The 22061-nt window shown below is 38.4% G+C and overlaps 1 protein-coding gene across 1 annotated transcript in view; it reads right to left on the bottom strand.

Moving 5' to 3' along the window:
- EGFL6 (EGF like domain multiple 6) overlaps nt 1-22061 on the bottom strand; it is a gene marked incomplete at both ends in the record, with an annotated part of 45186 nt that overhangs the window by 6732 nt on the left and 16393 nt on the right. Inside the window, 3 exons of the mRNA XM_082756932.1 lie at nt 10544-10870; nt 19330-19452; nt 20891-21025. Coding sequence (XP_082613058.1) covers nt 10544-10870; nt 19330-19452; nt 20891-21025 — 585 coding nt within the window. The remainder of the gene's footprint in view (nt 1-10543; nt 10871-19329; nt 19453-20890; nt 21026-22061) is intronic.

Genomic DNA, 22061 nt, shown 5'->3' with positions numbered 1-22061 from the left:
TTTGGCACGATGACCTGCTTTCTTGCTGAAAAATTTCAAGCAAATTTCATCTTGCTGTAGATGAACACCATGAGATAGCAAAGCCAATGACTGAATGGCTTGGCAGCAGTTTGGAAACAAGAACCTCAAAAAAATGGGTAACGTGAGAAACTTTGTAAAAAGCCATAAACTTTGGGGGACCAAAGGCCCGCAGCTGTGAGTTCAGGTGAGGGACATCTGTAATAGGAGCTCTAGGGGATGATTTTTCCAAAGCTATGCTCTTTCCTGGGGCACGTGTTCTCCTGCAGGCCTCATGAGCTCTACTGTCTGTTGGGAAGGAAAGGTGCAGTGACTGCCCTGCATCTTCCTCACACTGCCTGCATCAGCTGGCAAGCACAGCCTGATGTTTTGATTGCCAGATGTGGTAGAAAATCCTGAGCAAGCTCTTTTGTAAAAAATGATTGACTTGTCCTGTGCCAAACTGGAAGAGTTGGTACAGAGTTGGAATGTTAGGTGCTTTCTCTACAATATCAGACTAAAGGAGGAACTGAAAGAAATGAAAAAAAAAAAACAAACAGCTGCAGCCTGAGAGATGAAGAAAAAACCTCTCATGTCTGTTGAGCTACAAAGGTAGAAGAAGCTTGCAAACTCTTATTTTCCATGGATTGTCAACCTGGGGCCTAAGTATTTTTGAAGTTCTGTGGTTAAGCTTCTTTTGTATTATTTTAAGTGGTGACTGGAAAAGTGTGCACACTAAAAAAAAAGATGACCTCAACTCCGTGTGGTGCCCACGTAAGTAACTAATCACACAAGGCCATTGCCTACTTTCAGTGGCAGAGGACTCTATCTGCTGTAAACACACATTCAGATGCTACCTGTGATGGATACATACATACTTGTGAATACAAGAAGAATCATTGAATCATTAAGGTTGGAAGAGCCTTCCAAGATCATCTGGTCCAACCATCCCCCTACCACCAATGTCACCCACTAAACCATGTCCCCAAGCACCATGTCCAACCTTTTCTTAAGCACCCCAAGGGATGGTGACTCCACCACCTACCTGGGCAACCCATCCCAGTGCCTGACTGCTCTTTCTGAGAAGAAATGTCTCCTCATTTCCAACCTAAACCTCCCCTGGTGCAACTTGAGGCCAAGGAAGGATGGGAAGCATAAGGAGGGAGGAGGGAAGGATGATTCTTTGGAATACTGCTTACAAAAGGTGCTAGTGGAAAGCCTGCTGTAAGTTCACTTTTTCAGCCATATGGGCAGCAGCACTAAGAAAAGCTCAGGCTTCCTCAACAGTGCCAGGTGGTAGGAGCTATGGAAATGGGCATAGGTCTCTCTACTCAGCTCTGTATTAGTCATGCTACTAGGAAGCTGCAAATGCCAACTATTTTAGAAGCCATGACTTTCATATACATGCACATTCATTCAGTTGGGAGTTTGTTCCAGTGAGTTCCACTTATCTAGGGCTTCCCACCAAAATACGCCAGCATATTAGAAGTTGTAAGCACACGCTCAGGTTTAAGAATATGCTTACAAACCCTGCAAACCAGAGCCTCCTAGTACCATAATGAATATATTCTTTCTTAACCTTTCTTCTCCCTCAAAAGTGTAAAAAAATGTTCTATGTGTACACCAGGGAAAACACACAGCAATGACGAAACCCTGGAGGCAGTTCCAGAGGGACTGAATTGAGCCAAGAAAGGAGACTCATTCAATCTTATGAGCTTTCTGATGAATTGCCAGGAGCGTGTCCCCTCTTGTTGCCCTTGCAGCCTTCTCCTCACCTGGACCACTACTTAAATCACCTGGATAATATTCTTACTTAAGGCGAAGATTAATATATCTTTCTCCAAATTAATATATGTCTAGATATACAGATTTAAGAATATGTGCAAAGTGCTTAGGTGTTAAGTTTACTGTCATGCCATAAACTTGGCCTCCTACTGTGTGAAAGAGGCTCAGGCTGTGAAAACCCTTGCCAAAATGAAGAAAGTTATTAAAATATGAACAGTTCTGGAAAGACCAGAGCAATTTAACAGAAGATAGCAGCTGCCAGAATTATTTATTTACAAAGTTTTTGAATTACACTTGAATTCACTTGAGGGATATACATGCAGGTGTACCTGTGTGCAGCAAATGCTTCCCGTGAAGAACTGTCATGTACATAAAAAGAGTAAAATTTTATATCCAAATCTATTTTTGCTTTCAGTGTCAGGCAGTATAGTCAGGTTCTCCACTTACTGGAGGATATCACTAGCGAGTTATGAGAAACTGTATGCTTCAGCTTACAGAAACGTTTTCAAGAAGTCTTACTTCTTGGAAGGTGCCTATGTTTGACATTGGACCATCATGGGACATAACCAGAATACAAGGTCTGTCCCTCCTAAGTCCTAGGCAGGAGCTAGGCTTGCACTTTTCAGCTCTTCTGCGTTCCAGTGGTGCTTGGAGAAATGCAGGCCTTCCAGAGAGTCCTTGTCTCTTGTTCCATAAGAACACACTCTGACCAACAAAAGCTCACTTAAGTCCCACTTCAGGTGCAGCAGAGTCCACCCTTTCTTTCTTTCCTGCTGGTACCCCCCACCAATGTGTCTGCAGCACTAGCGATCCTATTATCTCCAGTTACATATAAACCCCTTTGCACCAGGGTGCTACACATTCTTTAGTGCTGCTGCCATCACTATACTCTTACGAGTTACGATGGGTTAACCTTATGAGCAGGAATTAATGGCAGAGTGAATTAATGCCCAGGTCCTCAGGGATACCTGTATACCTATAACTAACTACCACCAATTTCCATAGGAGCTGTGCCTCTGAGTGCCTGACAAGCTGGGCGTAAGTAAATTGGTGATGTTCTGTTCCTGAGAACAGTCAGCTTATTGCTGACACAGGCTCCTGGGTCTGCAAGAAAGTCAGTGTTGCTGTCTGTGACATATGTCTGAGTAATGCCCCTGCTCTGAGGAAAAGAAATCTCTCGGTTTGAGTCACATCAGGTGCAGTTTGTCAATTGTATTGACTGCAGGAACTGTGTCTAGTAAAGAGACTTCCTGCAAAATGCAACAGTCCCAGCTAGATCAGATGGTTGAAGCAGTCCCGAGGAACATACTTGCATAAAAATAATAGGGCTCACTTAAACCGACTCTGAAATAACTGATGACATGACTGCAGTCATGGGGACACTTCTTAGGAATACCTTCAGAAAACACATGCAAAAGTAAAAAGAAGCATTCAGACATTGCACTAATATAAACATGCATAAATAGAGTGCTATGAAGGGGATTTAGAAACAAATTAAAAATGAAATTTGGATAAAAGAAGTTCAGAATTCCACTTTAAAAACAACAGGCTTCCAGGGAGAGCTGCACATAAAGAAACAGGTCAGTTTTGAGAGCCACCTTTCAGCCATTCCTCCTGTCAGGGGAACTTCAGGTAGCTAAGTAAAGAAAGGTGACAGACCACCACTACAAGGTGTAGCAAAAGAGCTAGTTAGGTTCAAGCATATCCTTTTGCACAGCAGTGTCCTCCTCGAAGTGCAGGCAGACAGCAGTTCCCTTTGCTTGTCGAACAGGTTTGTTAGCAACCAGCTCCGACTACTTGACTTGTTTGGAGCTGCCTTGCACTCGGATTGCTTGGAGTGAGCTCAGGTCCACCTGCAAACTATCATGTAGACAGACCCTCAAGCCAGTCTACAAGTCAAATAAAGGATAATGAGATCACAATAGCAACAGGAAATCTTCAGGAGCACATCTGGAAATGCACTGCTTGGATAAGCTGCAATTTTACAAGGCCCAAGTGAAAACAAAACCCCAAAAAACCCAAACCCAATGAGCAGAAGTTGAGTACAATAGCTGTGCAGCACTGTTTCAGGGACATGCTTCAGAAACAGAACACCACAGCTAAGTGACTCTGGTACTAAAGGACAGATTTTCCTTTATGTGCACTTGGCTTCACCTCTCTGCTTTGCCAACAACTGTATATAAGATTACTTACAGTGCATTTAATACTCCTGGAAATAATATTTTGTCTGAAAAAAATATAGTTTGGTTTATAGCTTGAAAGTTATTTTATTTTTGTCTGCAGTAACGCATGTGCTATCCTCAAATCTTTATTCTTTTCCCTGCTAATGGGTCTATACTTATAAATCACCCATAGCATCCTGAGGCGACAATACTGGAAGAACAGACATACAGCAGGAATACAGGCACCCAAATATTTAATGAAGCTAGTTGTGGGGAATGTGGTACATTTTTGTTTCTTGCTGTGGCTGTTTTTTCCATCCCCTGGAAAATGCCTATGCCTGTTTTTTCCTAGGTAGTCTAGTTAGTCTAAATGTAAAAATAACACAAAATCTTGGAGAAATAACTCACTGTTAATAATTCTAACACACACAGTCCCAAAGTGTTTACAACTGTGGCATGTGGGAACTCTCACAACAACAGTTCTTGTCTATCACTGCTCTCTGATGTTCAAAACTCATTAAAAGACAAGACAAAACAAAACAAAAACAACCAGAAAACCAGAGTGGGCACTATAAAAAAGTCAAACAATATAATAGGTAGTAAAATGAAGACTAGCTTCCTACACATTCAGTATATCATTATTTGCTTGCACAGGGGTCTAATTATCAGAAAAGGCTGAGATTAACAGCCAACATCCTGATTAACTGGGAGAGTTCTCTTGTTCAGAATTAAGAGCCTAGAATCCATAAGATCAGCAGCCCACTTACATTATTGCCAAATGAACCAGAAAGCAAAAACCTCCTTATCATTCTTGGTGCTATCAAAGGAAGAAGCTTGGTAATTAACACAGTTGGCTAGATTATACCCTTGTGTTTTACAAATATTAACTCTTGTATGACTCTTAGGGAGCCCAGGAAGTTGATTTGTTTGCTAGGTATGCACACTCAGAGTATGACATCTGGGATTTGACATTTCAATGTCCATTGTGTTTTATACCACCGTTTAAAAGCAGTTCCTACTGAGTTAATAACTGTAGCTGTGGGTGTTTATCACTTCAGGAAATCAGACCTTAGGATCTCATCTCACAAAGAAAATAAGGAACAAACACTACTCAGAACATGGAATGACAACCTTTCTTCCCCTTTCCTGTGCAGCCCTCATTTTTTATGCATCTGCAACTTTTGCAATCAGTAGGACAGAGTGCTGTTTATTGAACTATTCTGCACAGCAGGACAGATTCCTCCTTCGCACTGAACAAGGTAAAGATACCAAGGAAAACACACATTTAAAGTCATTAAAGACTATCAAAAGGTATAAAAATGTAAGAAGAAAAAAAGTTTTCACAGATAACCATAATTTTGACATTTCATAAATGTTGAGGGCTGTATTCTGCTATCTTAAACTACTGCATTTTAAAAAAAATGAGTAGAAGTTTTCATATACATCCTGCATTTTGATACTTGGCCTGTTTTAATAATTTAAATCCTAATATAATTTTTTATTATTATTTTTTCCCCTACAGCATTTCCCTATGGCTCCCCATACATTTAAGATGTTGTAAAGTTACCATGATAAATAACGCTCAATTTTAAAAATAATAATTAGGACCTCTGAAAAGTGTGAACTATCCATTTTTCCTAATTAACTCCCCTTCCTGGAAGACAAACAATACAATTTTTAATAATACAAAAGGCAAATGCAGTGTGGATACTTCAGGGGATTGTACAGAGGAACTTAATGTGGTAGTAAAGGAATCACTGCTGAATACACATCAGCAGAGGAGGAAAAAAAGGATGTGTAAAATTAGCAGCTGTAAGTTTGAGATAATCCTGTACTCCGAAGGATCATTCAATACCATTAAAAATGAAGTAATATTAAAGCCGGAAGTTCAATCAATTAAACCCATGAACTGTCTAAATTTTAGTACGTTAACAATCAAGAATGGCATATGGCAATTTAAAAGGAAAGGAAATACAATTAATACCTGCAACCCAACCTGAAAGAAAAATGCAAATGGCATGACACCTTAAGTCCTATACATAGTTGGGATCAAAACAGAACACCATAAATAAAGTTCACATACTTAATGAAACTACATCTTGGCCATAGTAGTTTCCCTGTACAAAGAAGCACACAAATCTTCTGTCAGCTCCCCCTGGCAAAGTAAAATCTCACCGGCATGCTCACCATATAAATCCCTTACATTACTAATTTAAAATTCCAGTCAAATATGACTAGAACAAAGAGAGTAGGGGAAAAATGCAGATAAATCACAATGCTTTAATATTTTCAAGCAATAATAGTCATAGTCACTACCGTCAGTTGTAGAAGCAATTTCACAGAGATTTGTAGCCACGGATAGCTGTTGCTTAGCCCAGGCATATGGTATTCAAATGGTCTGGCTTGGTTGAGAAAGTCCTTGAAAATGAAGTCCATTAAACTTCATTACAAAAATCTCTTGTGCGTTATCTTGACTTAGCTTTTGCTGTGGACAAAGGATTTTCCTGGTGTGCCCTTACTCAAACTGGAAACTTGGAAATGAATCCACTCCAAACTGCATGGCAGTGAGTTATTCAACAGGAAGGTTACATGATTGACCCTTTGCAGTTGCATTGGGTCACACAGCCCAGTACAGGTCAGTACGTTCTCTTATATCTACCGGCAAAGACCTGAGCTCTAACCAAACAGGGTGACCATACTCAGGTTTACAATTTCTGGCAGTTTTTCCTAGCTGTTCCAACCAGGTTACAGAATAAACCTGTTGAGCTGTCTGGGCTGCTTCCCTCGATCCATTAATCCATGTATCACAGAAAGGAAGAAAGGAATAGGAGGGCTGACTTGGATTATTATTACTGTTATTATTATTATCTGTTATACTCCCTTTGTAACCAAGGAAGTGAAAAATCCCACAGTCCTTTATGGCACAGAATTTTGAATAGAAGTATCAGTATCTTATAACAGTATTATTTATTAATATTTGATTTATTATTTAGAATAACTACTAAGAGTACTATGTCCCTAAAAATGCTATATCAACAACATTCTTGGAATTCTATTTTGAAAGAATAACTCCCATCCCTACAGAAATCAGAAATCTTGACAAACACACTCTTGATGAGGGTAAATCTTCTTCTTCATGAAGAAGATTGAGTACTTGTGAACCTAGTCTTAACACAAGTTGCCATATATATTGCAACTGGTTTCTGTTCACTTTCTCCCTATATTCTGCAAAAGTATGACCAGCTTTGGAATAATTAGCATGACTGGGAAGAATTGTGTCCTCCTCTAGGCTAGTCTTTCAGTGGAAATGTGTGTGAAACAGCATTCTCTAATATTACAAGACTGGTCATCAGAAGACCTGGGTTTCCTTGTGAGAGAACAGAGGTACATGTAAGTCTCCTAACCCTTTTATCTGAGACTCACATGTATTTGGCTGTGCCAGTATGGTAAAGCTGGTCCAGGGTTAGCTTGCCATCCAGTGAAAACTTAAACACCAATTTGGCTTCAGTTCCTGACCCTGCTACCTGGGTAAGGAGGTACGCTGGGCTTAGCAAACGCATCTGGTGTAGCTGGCCAGAGGAAAAGTGGTTTTCACAGGCACATCAGCTTTGAAGTCATGGCACCATGAGCCAGAAACCTTTCACAAAAAATGGAGATTGAGCAAAGCCTGGAGGTGAAGATACTCACTGAAGAAAGCAAGGTGGGTGCACAGTCCCAGCTGTCTGTGCAATATGCATTTTGAATTAGGGGGTCTCCTGAATGCCAGTTGAGCTTCCTAATTTATCAGTTGGAAGCACAAACGTAATTCCTCAGGCTGGCATGTGTGTGTATGTGTGTGTTTACTTCAGTATTTTGCAGTTCTCTTTTTGTGTTGGCCTGTATGCATCCAATTGCCTCCTGCCTCTGACAGTCATAAGGTCAGAGGAGGACCCTCAGTAGGCCAAGGGCCCACCATGAGTGAGCTCTATCTATCTTTTCTTCACTTTCTTTAGTAATCCCATCCTGGGCTTTTCTTCTTGTGCAAGGAAGGACTTGAGGAGGGAAGTAAGTTCTGAGTATTTTCACCATTTGATCTTGCTAAAAGCTGACATGCATGTGGCTAGGTGGCAGCTGTTTGGGTACTTTGGAAATATTGCTGCTTCCTGATTTGTGACTTTATATGTTTACAGTATTAGAGAAGCATTTAAGTGTCTTCCAGAACAGGAAGGTCTACATAGTGTGCAGCTCTACACACACTACCTAACACTATTTTTGATACTACTTTGAAATGCTAGGTTGAAAGAATAGAACAAATGATAAAATCATACAGGTCGGAAGGGACCTCAGTAGGTCACCTGGTCTGACCTGCTGATCAGGTGGTTGCTCAAGGCCCAGATCAGTCAAATTGTGAGTATTTTCAAAGATGCATATTTCACACCTGCACCAATTTTCATCCAACTTCAAAAGAAAAAAGAAATATTTTCCTTATAACTAATCAGAATTTCTTTTGTTCCAACATGTATCCATTGCCTCTTGTCCTGTTGCTTTATATTTTCAAGAAAAGTCTGGCTTTTCCTTCTCCATAACGTTCCATTTCTATTAAGACTGAAGAAGCCAGTGGCTCTCAGCCTCTCCTCATATGCTGCATGTTCCAAGTCCCTGACTTTGGTGGAGCACTGCCAGACTCATGCCAGTATGTCCATGTCTTTCTTGTAAAGGGGAGCCCAAAACTGGGTACAGCACCTCAGATGTGGTCTCCCAAGTGCCAAAGAGAAGGAAGAACCATTTCTCTTAATCTGCTTATTACCTTGCTAACACAGCCTAGGGTGTGGTTGGCCTTCCTGGCCACAAGGACACCTTGCTGGCTCACATTCTTCAATTTATCTAACAATACCATCTAGTCCTTTTCTGCAAAGCTTCTTTATAAGCAGGCAGTCCACGTCTGTAATGTTGCATGACACTTTTCTTTGCCTTTGCATTTGCTGCACTTCACAATAGTCCTGTCAGCCCACTGCAACAGCCTGTCAGGTCCCTCTGAACGACAGCGCTGCCCTTTAGCTTATAGGTCGCTCTCCCCAGTTTGGCATTGTCAGCAAACTTGAAATATGCCACAAGCAGTCACTGTTGTTAATATTTGCAGAAAGGGGGGAGATTCGTGAACAAACACCTGACTTTACTCTGTTTATCAGCTCTCTAGCATACTTTGGGGAAGCAGTATTAAGCTATACCCTTAGCCTAAACTGAAACAGACCAATTTCCATTGACTTTTTTTTAAATTAAAAAAAAAAAAAGAAAAAGGTAATTTTATGAGAATAGTGCCTTGGGCAAAGAAGCCTGTATTCTCAAATGTATTTAAATGATTAATCGCATTTGTTCTTGGCTTTCCTACAATAGCAATATTACAGACCATGTTTCTAGAGGACTTTAAAATGATCTTTCCTTTTCAAGAACACATGTGCATGTGTTTTTTTGAATCCAATAGCAACAACTTGAGTTCTAACTTAAACTCCATTTGTGTTCATTTATATCATTATGAAATATGGTGCATAATTACTGGGAGATAATGTTTATTATTTTTCTATGCTTTGGAGAAGAAAAAGTATCATCAATAAATTATTAACAGGATGCATTTTTCATATTGCATGTTTTTGCCACCCCCTTGAAGAATATTTGAATGAGCCAGATAAAAATAAAATTAAAATGCATTTGAAAATTGAGAACAACATGGCAAGAAAATGTGTATCATACAACATAGTGATTGAAAGAAAACACCAGAAAGTGGACTAAGGAAACATGTCAATCTTCCTGATAAATGACTAGTGTCAGAAATTAAGCAAGATACCTGCTCAGACACCATCAAATGTTTTAAACGTGCCCATTCAAATAAATTCTTGCATGTAAACAAAAGGGATAAAAAACCCTCTGGTGATTCATGACATTATTTTTCTGGTGCAAATGCTATGAACAACAGTGGTGCCTACTGTATAGTCTACATTATTTGAAACATAAGGACACCATAGAATATGTTTTTCCTCTGAACAATACATGAATATGCCTATAATGAATCAAATCTAATTGTTGTTTTATGCGTAATGAAACAGCAAAATATCCTTTTTTATTGGGGCTTCTATGAAGGAAATGAGGAAAAGCTACATGTAAGCTGCTGTGAAAGAACAGCTGGCAGAGTGACTGAGAGGCACACTCCCTTCTGTCAACATTGACTGCAGACTATTTCCTCTAAAAAGGAAGATTCACTAAATTTCAGAGAATCCTAGAATCATTAAGGTTGGAAAAGACCTCCAAGATCACCTGGTTCAACCATCCCCCTACCACCAGTGTCACCCACTGAACCATGTCCCTAAGCACCAGGTCCAACCTTTCCTTGAACACCCCCAGGGACGGTAACTCCACCACCTCCCTGGGCAACCCAGTCCAATGCCTGATGGCTCTTTCTGAGAAGAAATTTCTCCTAATTTCCAACCTGAAATCTCACAGTACCTATATTAGATTCATTTTCTACAAGTAAATTAGGATAAAATAGCTATAATGTTTGGTGACTATTTTTTTAGTGTTTATATAAATATTTGCATTAAAACCAGTATAAAAATGGAGAAACTTACAAAAGACATCTCCTCTTAGACTTTGCTCATGGTCAATCTGATTCTCATAATCTTCATTCTCTTCCTTGTCTGTCTCCTCTGCCTCTTCTATAGTAACTTCAGTTTCTTTCTCTTCCATGGTGTAGCTCCCACCAAGATCAATACCACCTTCATAGTCCAGTGACTGCAAGTGGGTCTTAGAAGGTGGTGTCATCGCTGATTCTGGGATCACATTCTTGATTGCTTTGTGCTTTTTCACACTGTTTTTATGGGCAAGAAGTTTCTTAATTGTGTCCTTAGCTGTTCCAGGTATTCTTGGAATTTCCTTCACCGACTTTTCAGGGATAACTAGAACCAAGAAGAAAATATTAAATGTTGGCCTAATGAATCATCCAGCAATCACATTCATAAATGGCACCCCGGTGTTCTTTACAGCATCCGTAGACCTACACAGTTAAATTCTCTCCTGTGAGATTTATGTTCAGCTCTGCACAGAACTAAATACGAATGCACTAGTTAGGCATTTACCTCTGTTGTACAGACAGCACGCTGTTTGATTTAGAATCATAGAATCACAGAATAGTTTGGATTGGAAGGGGCCTCTAAGGATCATCTGGTTCCAACCCTCCTGGTCCACTAGACCAGGTTGCTCAAAGCCTCATTCAGCCTGTCCTTGAACACCTCCAGGAATGGGGCACCCACAGCTTCTCTGGGAAACCTATTCCAGGACCTCATCACCCTCCCTCATAGTAGAGAATTTACTCTTACCTAATGTTTCTTGCACCGAAGGCTGAAAGACACTGAAATAGAGTATATTTTGAGAGGAGATATATCAAACTGATTCATCACATTTCATTTAGGTCTAAACTTCAGAGAGGCATCTGAGAACTCCAAATTATTATCTTCTTGCAATTCAATGATGGACTAGAATGTAAATATACAATTTTCTGAGATTGTAACTGTTTTATGATTCCTTTTGACTACAAAATACTAAAAGCAAATCCAGCCTTGTAGTATCTTGCAACTTCTGATCCTGCTCAAAAACACAGAGGCTGGCAGAAGTGAATAACTTCTGTGGGGTAAAAGTCAATCAAGATTGTTCAAAACGAAAAAAAAAAATTGGGGAATTTTCCCCATTCTTGGTCCATCATAGAGTATAATGAAGTCAAATATCCTTTATACCCAGGCAGAAAACTTCAAAACTGTTAGTGGTAAGAGGATATTTTAACATTTACATAGCAGTCCTGATTTTCACATCATGCTCTCCTTGTCAATGTGCTATTTCAAGGTACAAGCCTTTTATCGATAGGGCAAGGGTAATGGGCTAAAGTTGCACCAGGGGAGGTTTAGGTTGGATATTAGGAAAAACTTCTTTACTGAAAGGGTTGTTAGGCATTGGAATGGGCTGCTCAGGGAAGTGGTTGGGTCACCATCCCTGGAGGGCTTTAAAAGACGTTTAGATGTAGAGCTCAGTGATATGGTTTAGTGGAGGACTTGTCAGTGTTAAGTCAGAGGTTGGACTAGGTGATCTTGGAGGTCTCTTACAACCTAAATGATTCTGTGATTTATTTTTAAATTCCATTATTCTTTCTACAGTTATCAAACTATGTTGGGATGATTGAATGAGGGACTATTTTTAATAGGAACCCATTTGAATATGCATTTCTATGGGTGCAGGGAGCCAGGATTGATTTTCTGCCAGTATATGACCCAGTAGGAATGCAAAGGACTCCTTTGAGGCACAATGTTGGTCAGCTGTTCTCTGTGTTAAGATAGGAAAATTATCAGTTTGCATAGCATGAGGGGAGATTTCAGTTGCATATTATGAAACACCTGCTTCCTATCCTTGCTATAGGATAGTAAAACACAGGAGCAAGCTACTTAGATTATTTGAACTGTATCACTCAAAGCCTTAAAAAAATGTTAGACTACCATCTGTAACTAATATGCTGGATGTGATCTGCCTCAGAACGAAAGAACAAACTGATCCCTTAGAGTCCCTTCCAGATCTACTTTTCTGCCATCTGACAGAAAATGATAGCTCTTGGTGCCAATGGACAAGTCATCACTGAGGATTAAAGCCAAGACTACTTTGGATCAGTTTGTTCAAAATACATATACAGTGCAGTGCAAATTCTTGGGCCGGGCACTGGGACAGGCTCTCCAGAGCAGTGGTCATGGCACTGAGTCTGCCGGAGTTCAAGAAGCATTTGGACAATGCTCTTAGACATAGGGTCTGATTTTTGTGTGGTCCTGCGTGGAGCTAGGAGATGGACTCGATGATCTGTGTGGATCTGTTCCAACTCAGAATATTCTATGATTCAATGATACTTTTTTTCTGTGTGTTTCTTCTCATACAGACAAAGGGAGCAGAAGAAAAAACTCCACTTAATAGAATGGTACTGTAGTCTAGTAGGAAAAGAGGAAAGTTCCCTGAATTTATCTTAATTTCTGGCTAATATAATCCTAATCAATGTGGATTTGTCATATTTTATTCAAGGTAAATGCAACTACGTTTTCTACTTAGCATGCCAGGAGCAAAATCAGACCTTCTTGGATAGCTCACTGGAGTGTTCAGATCTTCTGAGACTGCAGTTGGAAGTATAAAATAAATGAATGCCAATAAAACATAAAATAAATAAAAAATGAGGATTTTGTTTTTCTTAGCATTTGAATAAAACTTGTAGCCTTGCTTGCCAGATACTTGCAAGTAAACTCTATTAATACACCTTTCCTCTGGAGGATGTTGTTCTGAAGGATGTATGTAATTCAGCTGCTGTGGTACTCGAGTCTAAGCTCAGAATTCAGCAGTAAAAATTATCAGGAAGAATTAATTCCAAACAAATTTTCTCTCAACAATCGGTAAGAAACTGCAGGCTGTTAATAAAGAGGCTGTGGAAGTCAAGACTGACTGCCCAGCAAACCTGAACATCTAATTTTAGTTTCTACTTTGAAGTCTTCCCAGCGAAATGAAAAATTCTTATAGCTCAACATAATAACCTCTGTGGTGTCAGAAAACCAATCTCCTTGCATGTGCAACACTAAGCAGTGTAGAAAATCAACTGACAGGAAGTGACAAAAATATGGGAATGAATGAGTATAATCCCCACTTGCTTGCAGACTGCAGTTTGCTGATGGGAATATGAAAATTTGAACACTTACATTTTATATTGTGGACAAAGAGGGACTAGACACCAAGTTTAGGATATATCATGAGTACCTTAATCTGCATTCAGCTGTAGAATAGCCTAAGGTATAGATTTAGGGCTTTTTATGTCTACCAGTAAATTGCAGTAGGAATGAATGAATGTAAGCATAGAACACCTAAAACTGAGTCTGTTCTGCAGAATCCACTCCTTGTGGACTTGCATGAATGCACAGCTTGCCTTCTCTGACAGTCTGGAGTGCCACAGCTGAGGCAATGATTTTTCAGGACCCTTTGACCCAAGACATTTATATAAACACATGGGTGTTGCTCACAAACATTTGTGCATTTATGCATTCATGTGATTGCATAGAGAATTTTAGAAACTGAGAAGGAATGTAGTGAATTTCATCCCAGCTTCTTTTTATGCACCCTCCGTCAGAAAGCATGCAGATTAAGACCTCCCGTTTTTACAGTTTGTATTTATAGTCCTAGTACAAAAAATATTTCAGCTTCCAAAGGTACTTTATTTCTTTGAATCAGAGGGAATTAAAGCAAGTGATAGGAAACAAAGACAAATGGTGGTTGAGGGCTAGAAGTAAATCTTTTCTGACATCAGTTGCAGGACATGACTACAAGACCACTGAAATGGCTTGGGATGGGATGTCTAATGACTAAGTTGACTTGTAAAAAACACAGAGAACAGATGTCAACCTCCTGTCTCTGTGCTATACTATGTAAAGGGAAATGCACTGGGCATGATACAGAAGAGGAGCAGGCAGTTATCTGGTTTCCTCACACACGCTCTGCAACTGCAGCTGGTGTTTGTTGACTAGGGCTCTGAATCCAAGAGGGCTGCAACAGGAGATACCTTACTCTGCACTCTGACAGGCACCACACTGCTTCCACTTTAACACCTACCACTAGGTTTAAAAATCTGGTGAGAGACAAGCCTAAGAGACCGGCTTAAAAGTTCTTTTGTAGTTCCCTTTGTAGCTTCTGTATATAAAAATTAGAAAAGGGACAAGAGATACAGATTTGTGTAGTGTAGGGGGAGTCCTTAGCTGTGAGAACAGATTAAATCACAAGGATAATTTCAGAAATCATTCTAAAATGTCCTAGACCTCATAATGAAGGATGCTTCTTTTAGAGAGTCATAAGAGATTCTGAAAGTTTTAATACATAGTTTAATACACAGTTTCTATACTGTTATGTTCTTTAAGCACCATCATCTAGCTATATGTATCACCTGCTTAATTTCTAAAATTTTTGTCATCTTATTTGGGGATGGTTGCTTTGAGAAATCAGTGCAAGTTCATAATACTTGACTGTATTTACTTCATGACTAAAATGTTTCCAGTAGGACATGTGGGATGAAAAGAGCTTAAGCATTATTCATTAAGGGATGACAGCAGCATTTGATTCCATAATGAATTGAATCATAAGAACCTGACCAGTATTATTACAAGAATGGCTTTTTAAGCTTTGAAATGTTATGGCGACAACCCCAAATTTTCTCAGAACTTGCAAGTTAATAAAAAAGCAAATCATATGTAGGTTTTACAGTTTAACCTATGGGCAAAAACAGAAACCTGATTAATATAAGAGGGATGGAGAGAGCTGTCATGGCTTTGTATTACCATTTAGATATCCAGCAAAGCATAATCAAGAATAGCAACCTCTGTCCATCTGGGCAATAAAAAGAGTGCCGTTGCTCTATAGAGTAATGCCTGAAGGTTGTAGGCTTTAAGTTAGTGCTGTTTTTTTTTTTTTTTTGTTTGTTTGTTTGTTTGTTTGTTTGTTTTTCTTTTCCTGTTATTTTGTAGCTTCCTGCAAGAAAAGTGAATTAAAAATAGAATCATTTTTCCCCAGAAATCTTAATTGCTGATGGAACCATGTGGGACCCTTTTCTTAAATAAAAGCTGGAATACACATTGAAGCATATGGTGAGGGAAATGTGGTTTCTCAATGCACAATAGGAAATCAGGAAACACATGAACCTGAGAAGAGCAATAGTTTGCAGCAAGATAGAGGCCAGATGTGGAAATGGCTTGGACCCTTTTAGGGACCATTGGAAAATTACACCTCCACAGTTTCTCAAATGAAATGTGTGCTAAAGACAGTTCAGAAACAGTGTCCAACATCTTACATCTTAAGCATACCTGAATGCTGAATGGCAAAAGGTTGCCTGAATAACCTCAGCTCGTTATCGGACTAGCAGTAATGTTTGCAGCTTGATGTCTCAGCAGCTTTCTGGTTAGCTAGTATATTAATATACAAACTAAATTAATTCTCCAACTTCTCTACAAAGTTGAATTTTACATTACTTCACTTATTAAATTATTTGGTAGCATGAGGAGATGTAGCCAAAGAAGTTTCATTATAAACAATGTGCTTAGTTTCTCTCATTTCATATTCTGAAAAAGCAGCTATTTATTAAAATGCTTTCCATTTGTTATAAAAAGTTAATAGTGCTGCCACAGCAACCAGTTTGTGACATACTTTAGACAATTTCTATAAAGAACTAATCATTCCCTGTTGAAATAAGATTCCCACCCCATGGGAATAATTATATGTAGTCCTGAGGGTGTATTTGAAAAGCCTTTCTTTTATCAGCAGCACAACCCCAGGCACATATGCTGGGAACTGGAATAGGTTGCAGGAGCTGCAAATGCTGCTACAGCCTCCATCCCCCAAGTTCCCAGGGTGGTGTTATCAACCTATCAACCCCAACAGCAAAACTTCCTCTGGCTTCAGTGAAGCTGAAGGTTTTCCACGATTTTCTTATGACATGGAGAAAACCGAGCATTTCAGAGTAGATTCATACATCTAATTCATGTCTGGGTCATCTGTGATGCTCACTTATTTTGACAATTGCAGTATAAATTAACTATTGAAATACTTCAAGTTATAAGAACTGCCTCTTTTTCCCTCAAAGAAAGGAGGTGTATGTGGGAATGACAACCACAGAAACCAGTCTTTTTTTAGTATCACTGCTTTTTGGGTTTTATCTACCACTGACTTTTTCCCCTTTCTTACTGTATACCTCTTTCTAGCTAGTCCCTTGCTTTCTGACTTTCTGCCTATGGCTCTGATTTCTCTCATTGCTGTGTGTTATTCCTCTATTCTCTCTTGCATTAAATTTCTTTTCCATTTAGTATGTTCCACTAAGTTTATGAATGCACAGCTTCTTCCTCTTTTAACCAAGAAATGAACTTCAGTAATTGGAAATATGACATGAGAAAGTATGCAGAGAGAAAATGAACAATGTAATAGGAAAATCAGCGAGAAGATAGAAATGATCCATCTTCATCATTTATTTTTTATAGGGCTAGACATTAAAAAATGTATGATAGCCTCTCCATGAGCTAAAATATTTCCTTTGTTCATACTCAAGAAAGCATTCTTGTTGAATTATGTCTGCTTGAGGAAGCAATAACTTTGTCAAAAAGAGATTTCCCTTTGAAATTTTCATCTTCTCATTAAAAAAAAACAAAAACAAAAACAAAAACAAAAAAACAAGCCCCTTTGCTCAGAAATGTATTTGTTTAAGAATTTATCCATTTTGTTTTAACAGAACCATATCAATATGTGTAATGTGAATTTGCTCTAATATTCACCCAGGTCTCAAGCCACACTGCATCCTTCTGTAGCAGTAAGCTGCAGTGACAAATCACAAGGGATGTGGACTAGCTAAGAAACTGGCTCATAACTGGAATTTGAACATGATGAACCTTCTGAACAGCTCAGCAGAGGCATTCTGTTTCCAAATCAAACCTTCCAGTACTAGCCAGTTGTTGTTTTTTTTCCTCATTAAAGTCCATTAAAGTAGAAATTTAACAAAAGTTTAACTTAGGAGTTAAACTCTGTTTTGTTGTTGTTGTTGTTGTGTTTGTTTTCTTTTTCTTTCACAAATACAGTTTTAGCCCTACTAATATATTCACTTGCTTTGGCTTTGTGTTTATCACATGTTAACATGCCAAATTTTTACAATGATAGGTACTAAAATAACTTCTGATGATAATAAAGATAGAAAACTCTTTGCTTGGCTTATCATTTCAATTTTCACTGGACTACTATAGATTTTATACCAGCTTTGGGCTTGAAAAGCTAACTCCATAAAAAAAAAGCATGTAACATTCAAAGTTGTTTGTCAATGCTGCACTAAAGGCATGACAATACCAACAGATATTGTAAACAAAACCAAAAAAACAAAAAAACAAAACAAAACAAACAAACAAACAAACAAAAAACAAACAAACAACACGCTTTGAATGAGAGAATAAAAACCTAAAACTTTTATGCCTGGAAGAATGCAGTATACTTTTTTACTTGAGTTTCATCAGTATATAGTAGGAAAAACAGCATATATACATATATGTGCATATATACAGCATGGATATATTTACACACATACATATGCATGCATGTATACAGTTTTGGCATAGCACTGTCAAATCTTTAATCTATATTTAAAAAAAAAAAACAACAAACTGAATCTACCTGATTGAAATCAAATGTTTTGGGTTGACCCTGACAAGGATCTTCATTTTTAGACGCTTAGTACATTTTTATAGAATAAAAATATTGAACAAAATATAAAATAACTCAGACCTGAGAGGAAAAGGGTACCAATACCTTTGGAGTTAGAAACATTGATTTCAAACCAATGCCCATACTGAGTGAATATATTTAGTATTAAATGCAGGGTTGATAACCCTTATTAATATTAAATAAGGGTTGATAAACTATCACAAAGATAAAGTGCTATTTCAAATGCAGCAAGTGTCAATATTGATGCAATATTGCAAGTTTCAACCACCATTATGATGAGAATTGGAATATGAATAATAGAGAGACTCATAGGGCATCAGAGATCATAAATAATAATAATACATATCTAATCAAGGATTATTTGAAAAAAATAGAGAAAAAAAATTTTCTATAGACTTTTGCTATATACGAGAACTTTTAAAATATATTCACATCTCTTATCCAAAAATGTTAAGCAGAACTTGGATATCCTCTAAGGAAAACATCTCTAGTGACATCATGGGTAAAATCTCTGCCAAGTTTAATGTAGACACTAAATAAGAAAGGTGCATTTTAAATATAAAGACAAGAGCAGCCTTTTCCGTCTTCCTTCTTGGAGGGTCACATTCAGGTAGAAACTGACAATGGCATCTTTACAGGAAATCTTTAATATTCAGTAGACAAACAAAGGCAAAATATAAGTGAAAATAATTTAGCACAGAAGTCATGGCTTTCCTACCTTCTCTCACTTTTTGCTAAATTAGATTAAAACTCTTCTGAAAGGAATTGAACAGCCCTCCAAGAGGCTAGCTGTGGAAGTTTGAGGAAAACATATAGTTTATGTTTTAAAGGTATTTTTCTCTGTTCCTTCAGGCACAATTATCTTCTGCCTTCTACTTGTGATTCCTGTGATACTATGGGACTTGGGGTTTCACAGGCAAAATTAATTTTAGCTAATAATACTTGTACTAACCATGCAATGACTCATACAATAAGTCTATAACTTCATGGAGAGGCTTGCCTTGGTAAGTATTGCAGTACTGCTCAGCATGACTTTTCCTAGAAAATGCCTTTTAAACATCAATTATGGGATCAAAAAATATAGCACTATATATCTGGTGGTACTCACCAGTACAGTCGAATCCACTTCCTTGGTATCCCTGTTTACATTTGCATTTGAAGGATCCCTCTGTGTTGAGGCAGTCTGCATGGAGGTTACACCTGTGTGTATTTGCCACACATTCATTTACATCTAGGGAAAGATATAAGTGCCTTAGTGAAAACTGCTGAAGCCTAAGCTTCGTGTTTGTGCTTACCATCTGTTTTCAAGTATTGTGAGCACTAGAGTTAGACCAAGGTGGGACAGGCAGCACTGGAGGCAGAAGAATTCACACTAGGAATTCTTCTAGTAAACACAAAGGGAACACAGAGATCTACTGAATGAGAACAGGATTCAAAGTATAGGTTGTACAAAGTGATCTATTAACAAAAAGCACCAAGAGAACGTGTGACATCAATAAAAAAAATCAGCAGCTCTACCCCACTCTTTCACTCACTCTAGAAATGTAATTGAAACTAACAATGGGCAGGCCAAGATCTTGAGATTTTTTATCTACCTCTAGTATTCCACGTATATATATGATGCAACCTGAAAAAAAAAGTATAACTAGGAAAAAAAAAATCCGTAGAAAATACTATGTTCAGGTAGGTACAACAAAAGGCACAAGCATCAAGAGTAACTAATTTTGGTCTTCATTATTTTGTTACATCACAAGATGTTGCAGACTTCTCCCACATGAGGGAGCCAAGTTGTTGCACTCGTTTTTGCACCACTTGCATTTTACCCAGATTGCCTAATTTTTTGCAGCTGATAGGTCCTCTGTGTAAGTAGGTCAGCTAGGAGATACATAGCAGGAAGACTGACTAAAAGCTATGGTATGTCTGAGAGCAAGATTCACGTTTCCAGATAAAAATCTTGACTACTGAGAGCTCTCCAGGTTTTCCCCCATACATACAGCAGAAATTTTATGAAAATGTAAGCATATTTTCCAATTTAAAACTCCATTGGTCTGCTGACAAAGGGAAGCTCAAATTTCAGTGTCCAAAACCTGCCTTAAGATTTCCCTCCCACCGTTAAGTCCCAATCCTATTTTTTGTGGAACTGCTTGTTCATTTACTATTTTCATATATTTATTTCTTTATGTTCTGTACTGTCCATTCAAGCAATTATTTTTACAGTCATGAAGCAACTTGATTCACATTGCTGATTAACTACACACACACAAAATAAGATCGTGGGACTGCTTCTTCATCACAGGTTGAATGCCGAGAGGATAAAACAGGCTCTTTAACTAAAACTGTCCCCAAACTAGTACTTCCTTGTAGTCAGTCAGCTGTTGCTAACATGCTACATGTCTTTGTAGATCTTTTGCACAGGGCCTAGAGATGATTTGGTACAATGAGGCATTTTAATTTGCAGGTGCCTGTGGTCAGGTTTTTCATAAGGCTACAGAGAAAACAAGGACAAAAGCTGCAGGTGCCTTAAAGAATATTCTTAGTAACATCTTTTAACCATTTCTGAGGCAGAACCCCTAGACTTGGCCAACATGCTTCAGGCAATGACAGGAAAAATGCATTATGTTGGAATGAAAAAAAAAATGGAGAAAGAAATTTTATGGGCTAAATCTTACCTACACAGTCATAATGGCCACTGATGTATTTCAGTTCATAACCAAGCTGACACTTGCAGTAGTAGCTTCCAAATGTGTTGACACATCTGCGGTTGAAAGAGCAGATAGCTTGGCCAGTGGAGCATTCATCAATATCTAGATGGGGAAGAGGGATACTGGTCATGTCCATGAGAAGGCAGAATGGGAAAGCAAGAACCAGCTGGGATTTGCACAGGAATGCTTTGTTCTTAGCTATCACAAGTTGTTTAATAAAAAAGTCCCATCATTCTTTCTCTTGAGGTTGTTTTTTGCATGTGGAAATATGAATGAAGCAGCAAAACATCCACTAACTTTATGGAAATTTTGAGACTTGGCACAGTAAAAGCTTGAGTAACTGGCTGTGGGGTCTCTGCTGGGGACAATGGTTTGCCCCTAAAGTCACAGAGCAGGGCAGGAAGGAACTAGAAAAAAATTATTATGTCTCTGAGAAAGGAAATATCAGAACAGTTTAAGAGAAAGCCTCAGAAACAGGAAATCAGAAGCAGAAATGAGTAGGAGCAGCAGCTCTTCCCACTGAATCTCTGCACCTTCCCTTGCTGGGCTAAGTCAAGATACAGACTCCAGACTGCAAGTGCTCCATCCTTATAATTCATCTGTAACTCTGTTTTTTTTTTTTTTTTTTTTTTTTTTTTTCACCTATGAACGTGTTGAAGAGGGAAAGTGAAACACAATGGTTTGTTCTGCTCTGCAGGTTCAGGAGCAATGCAGCTTCTTAGGAAGATTAAGCTAAGACAAACAGCCAAGAATCTTCAAATGTTTATCTGCTTATAGTTCTTCTGTGACTAATACGAGAGTATTGAGAGTGTTTTATAATCTGTGAAGCATCTATTATGCTATACAGCAGGAATTTGCTTTCATTCTCATTCTAGAGATGGAGAGCAGATCACAGAAAAGAGTGACCTAACACAAATTGTGCAGGACGAAGGAGTCTGCTATTTCCAACCATGGGACATATCTTTTTGTCTGTTTTACCTTCTATCATTTATATCAGCATTCCTCCAAATCCATTTGGGCAGGCAAGGTAAACTCATTAAAAGATAATAAAAATAGTTCTCTGAATAATTCAGGAAGAGAATCATTTATCTTGTTTATTGTATTTAAATGTATATGTTCACAATGTTCACCTTCAAGT

Source organism: Aythya marila (assembly GCF_965140915.1).
Source record: "Aythya marila genome assembly, chromosome: 1".
NCBI lineage: Eukaryota > Metazoa > Chordata > Aves > Anseriformes > Anatidae > Aythya > Aythya marila.
The sequence above is the reverse complement of the archived record's forward strand: the minus strand, read 5'-3'. Positions and strand labels throughout refer to the sequence as shown.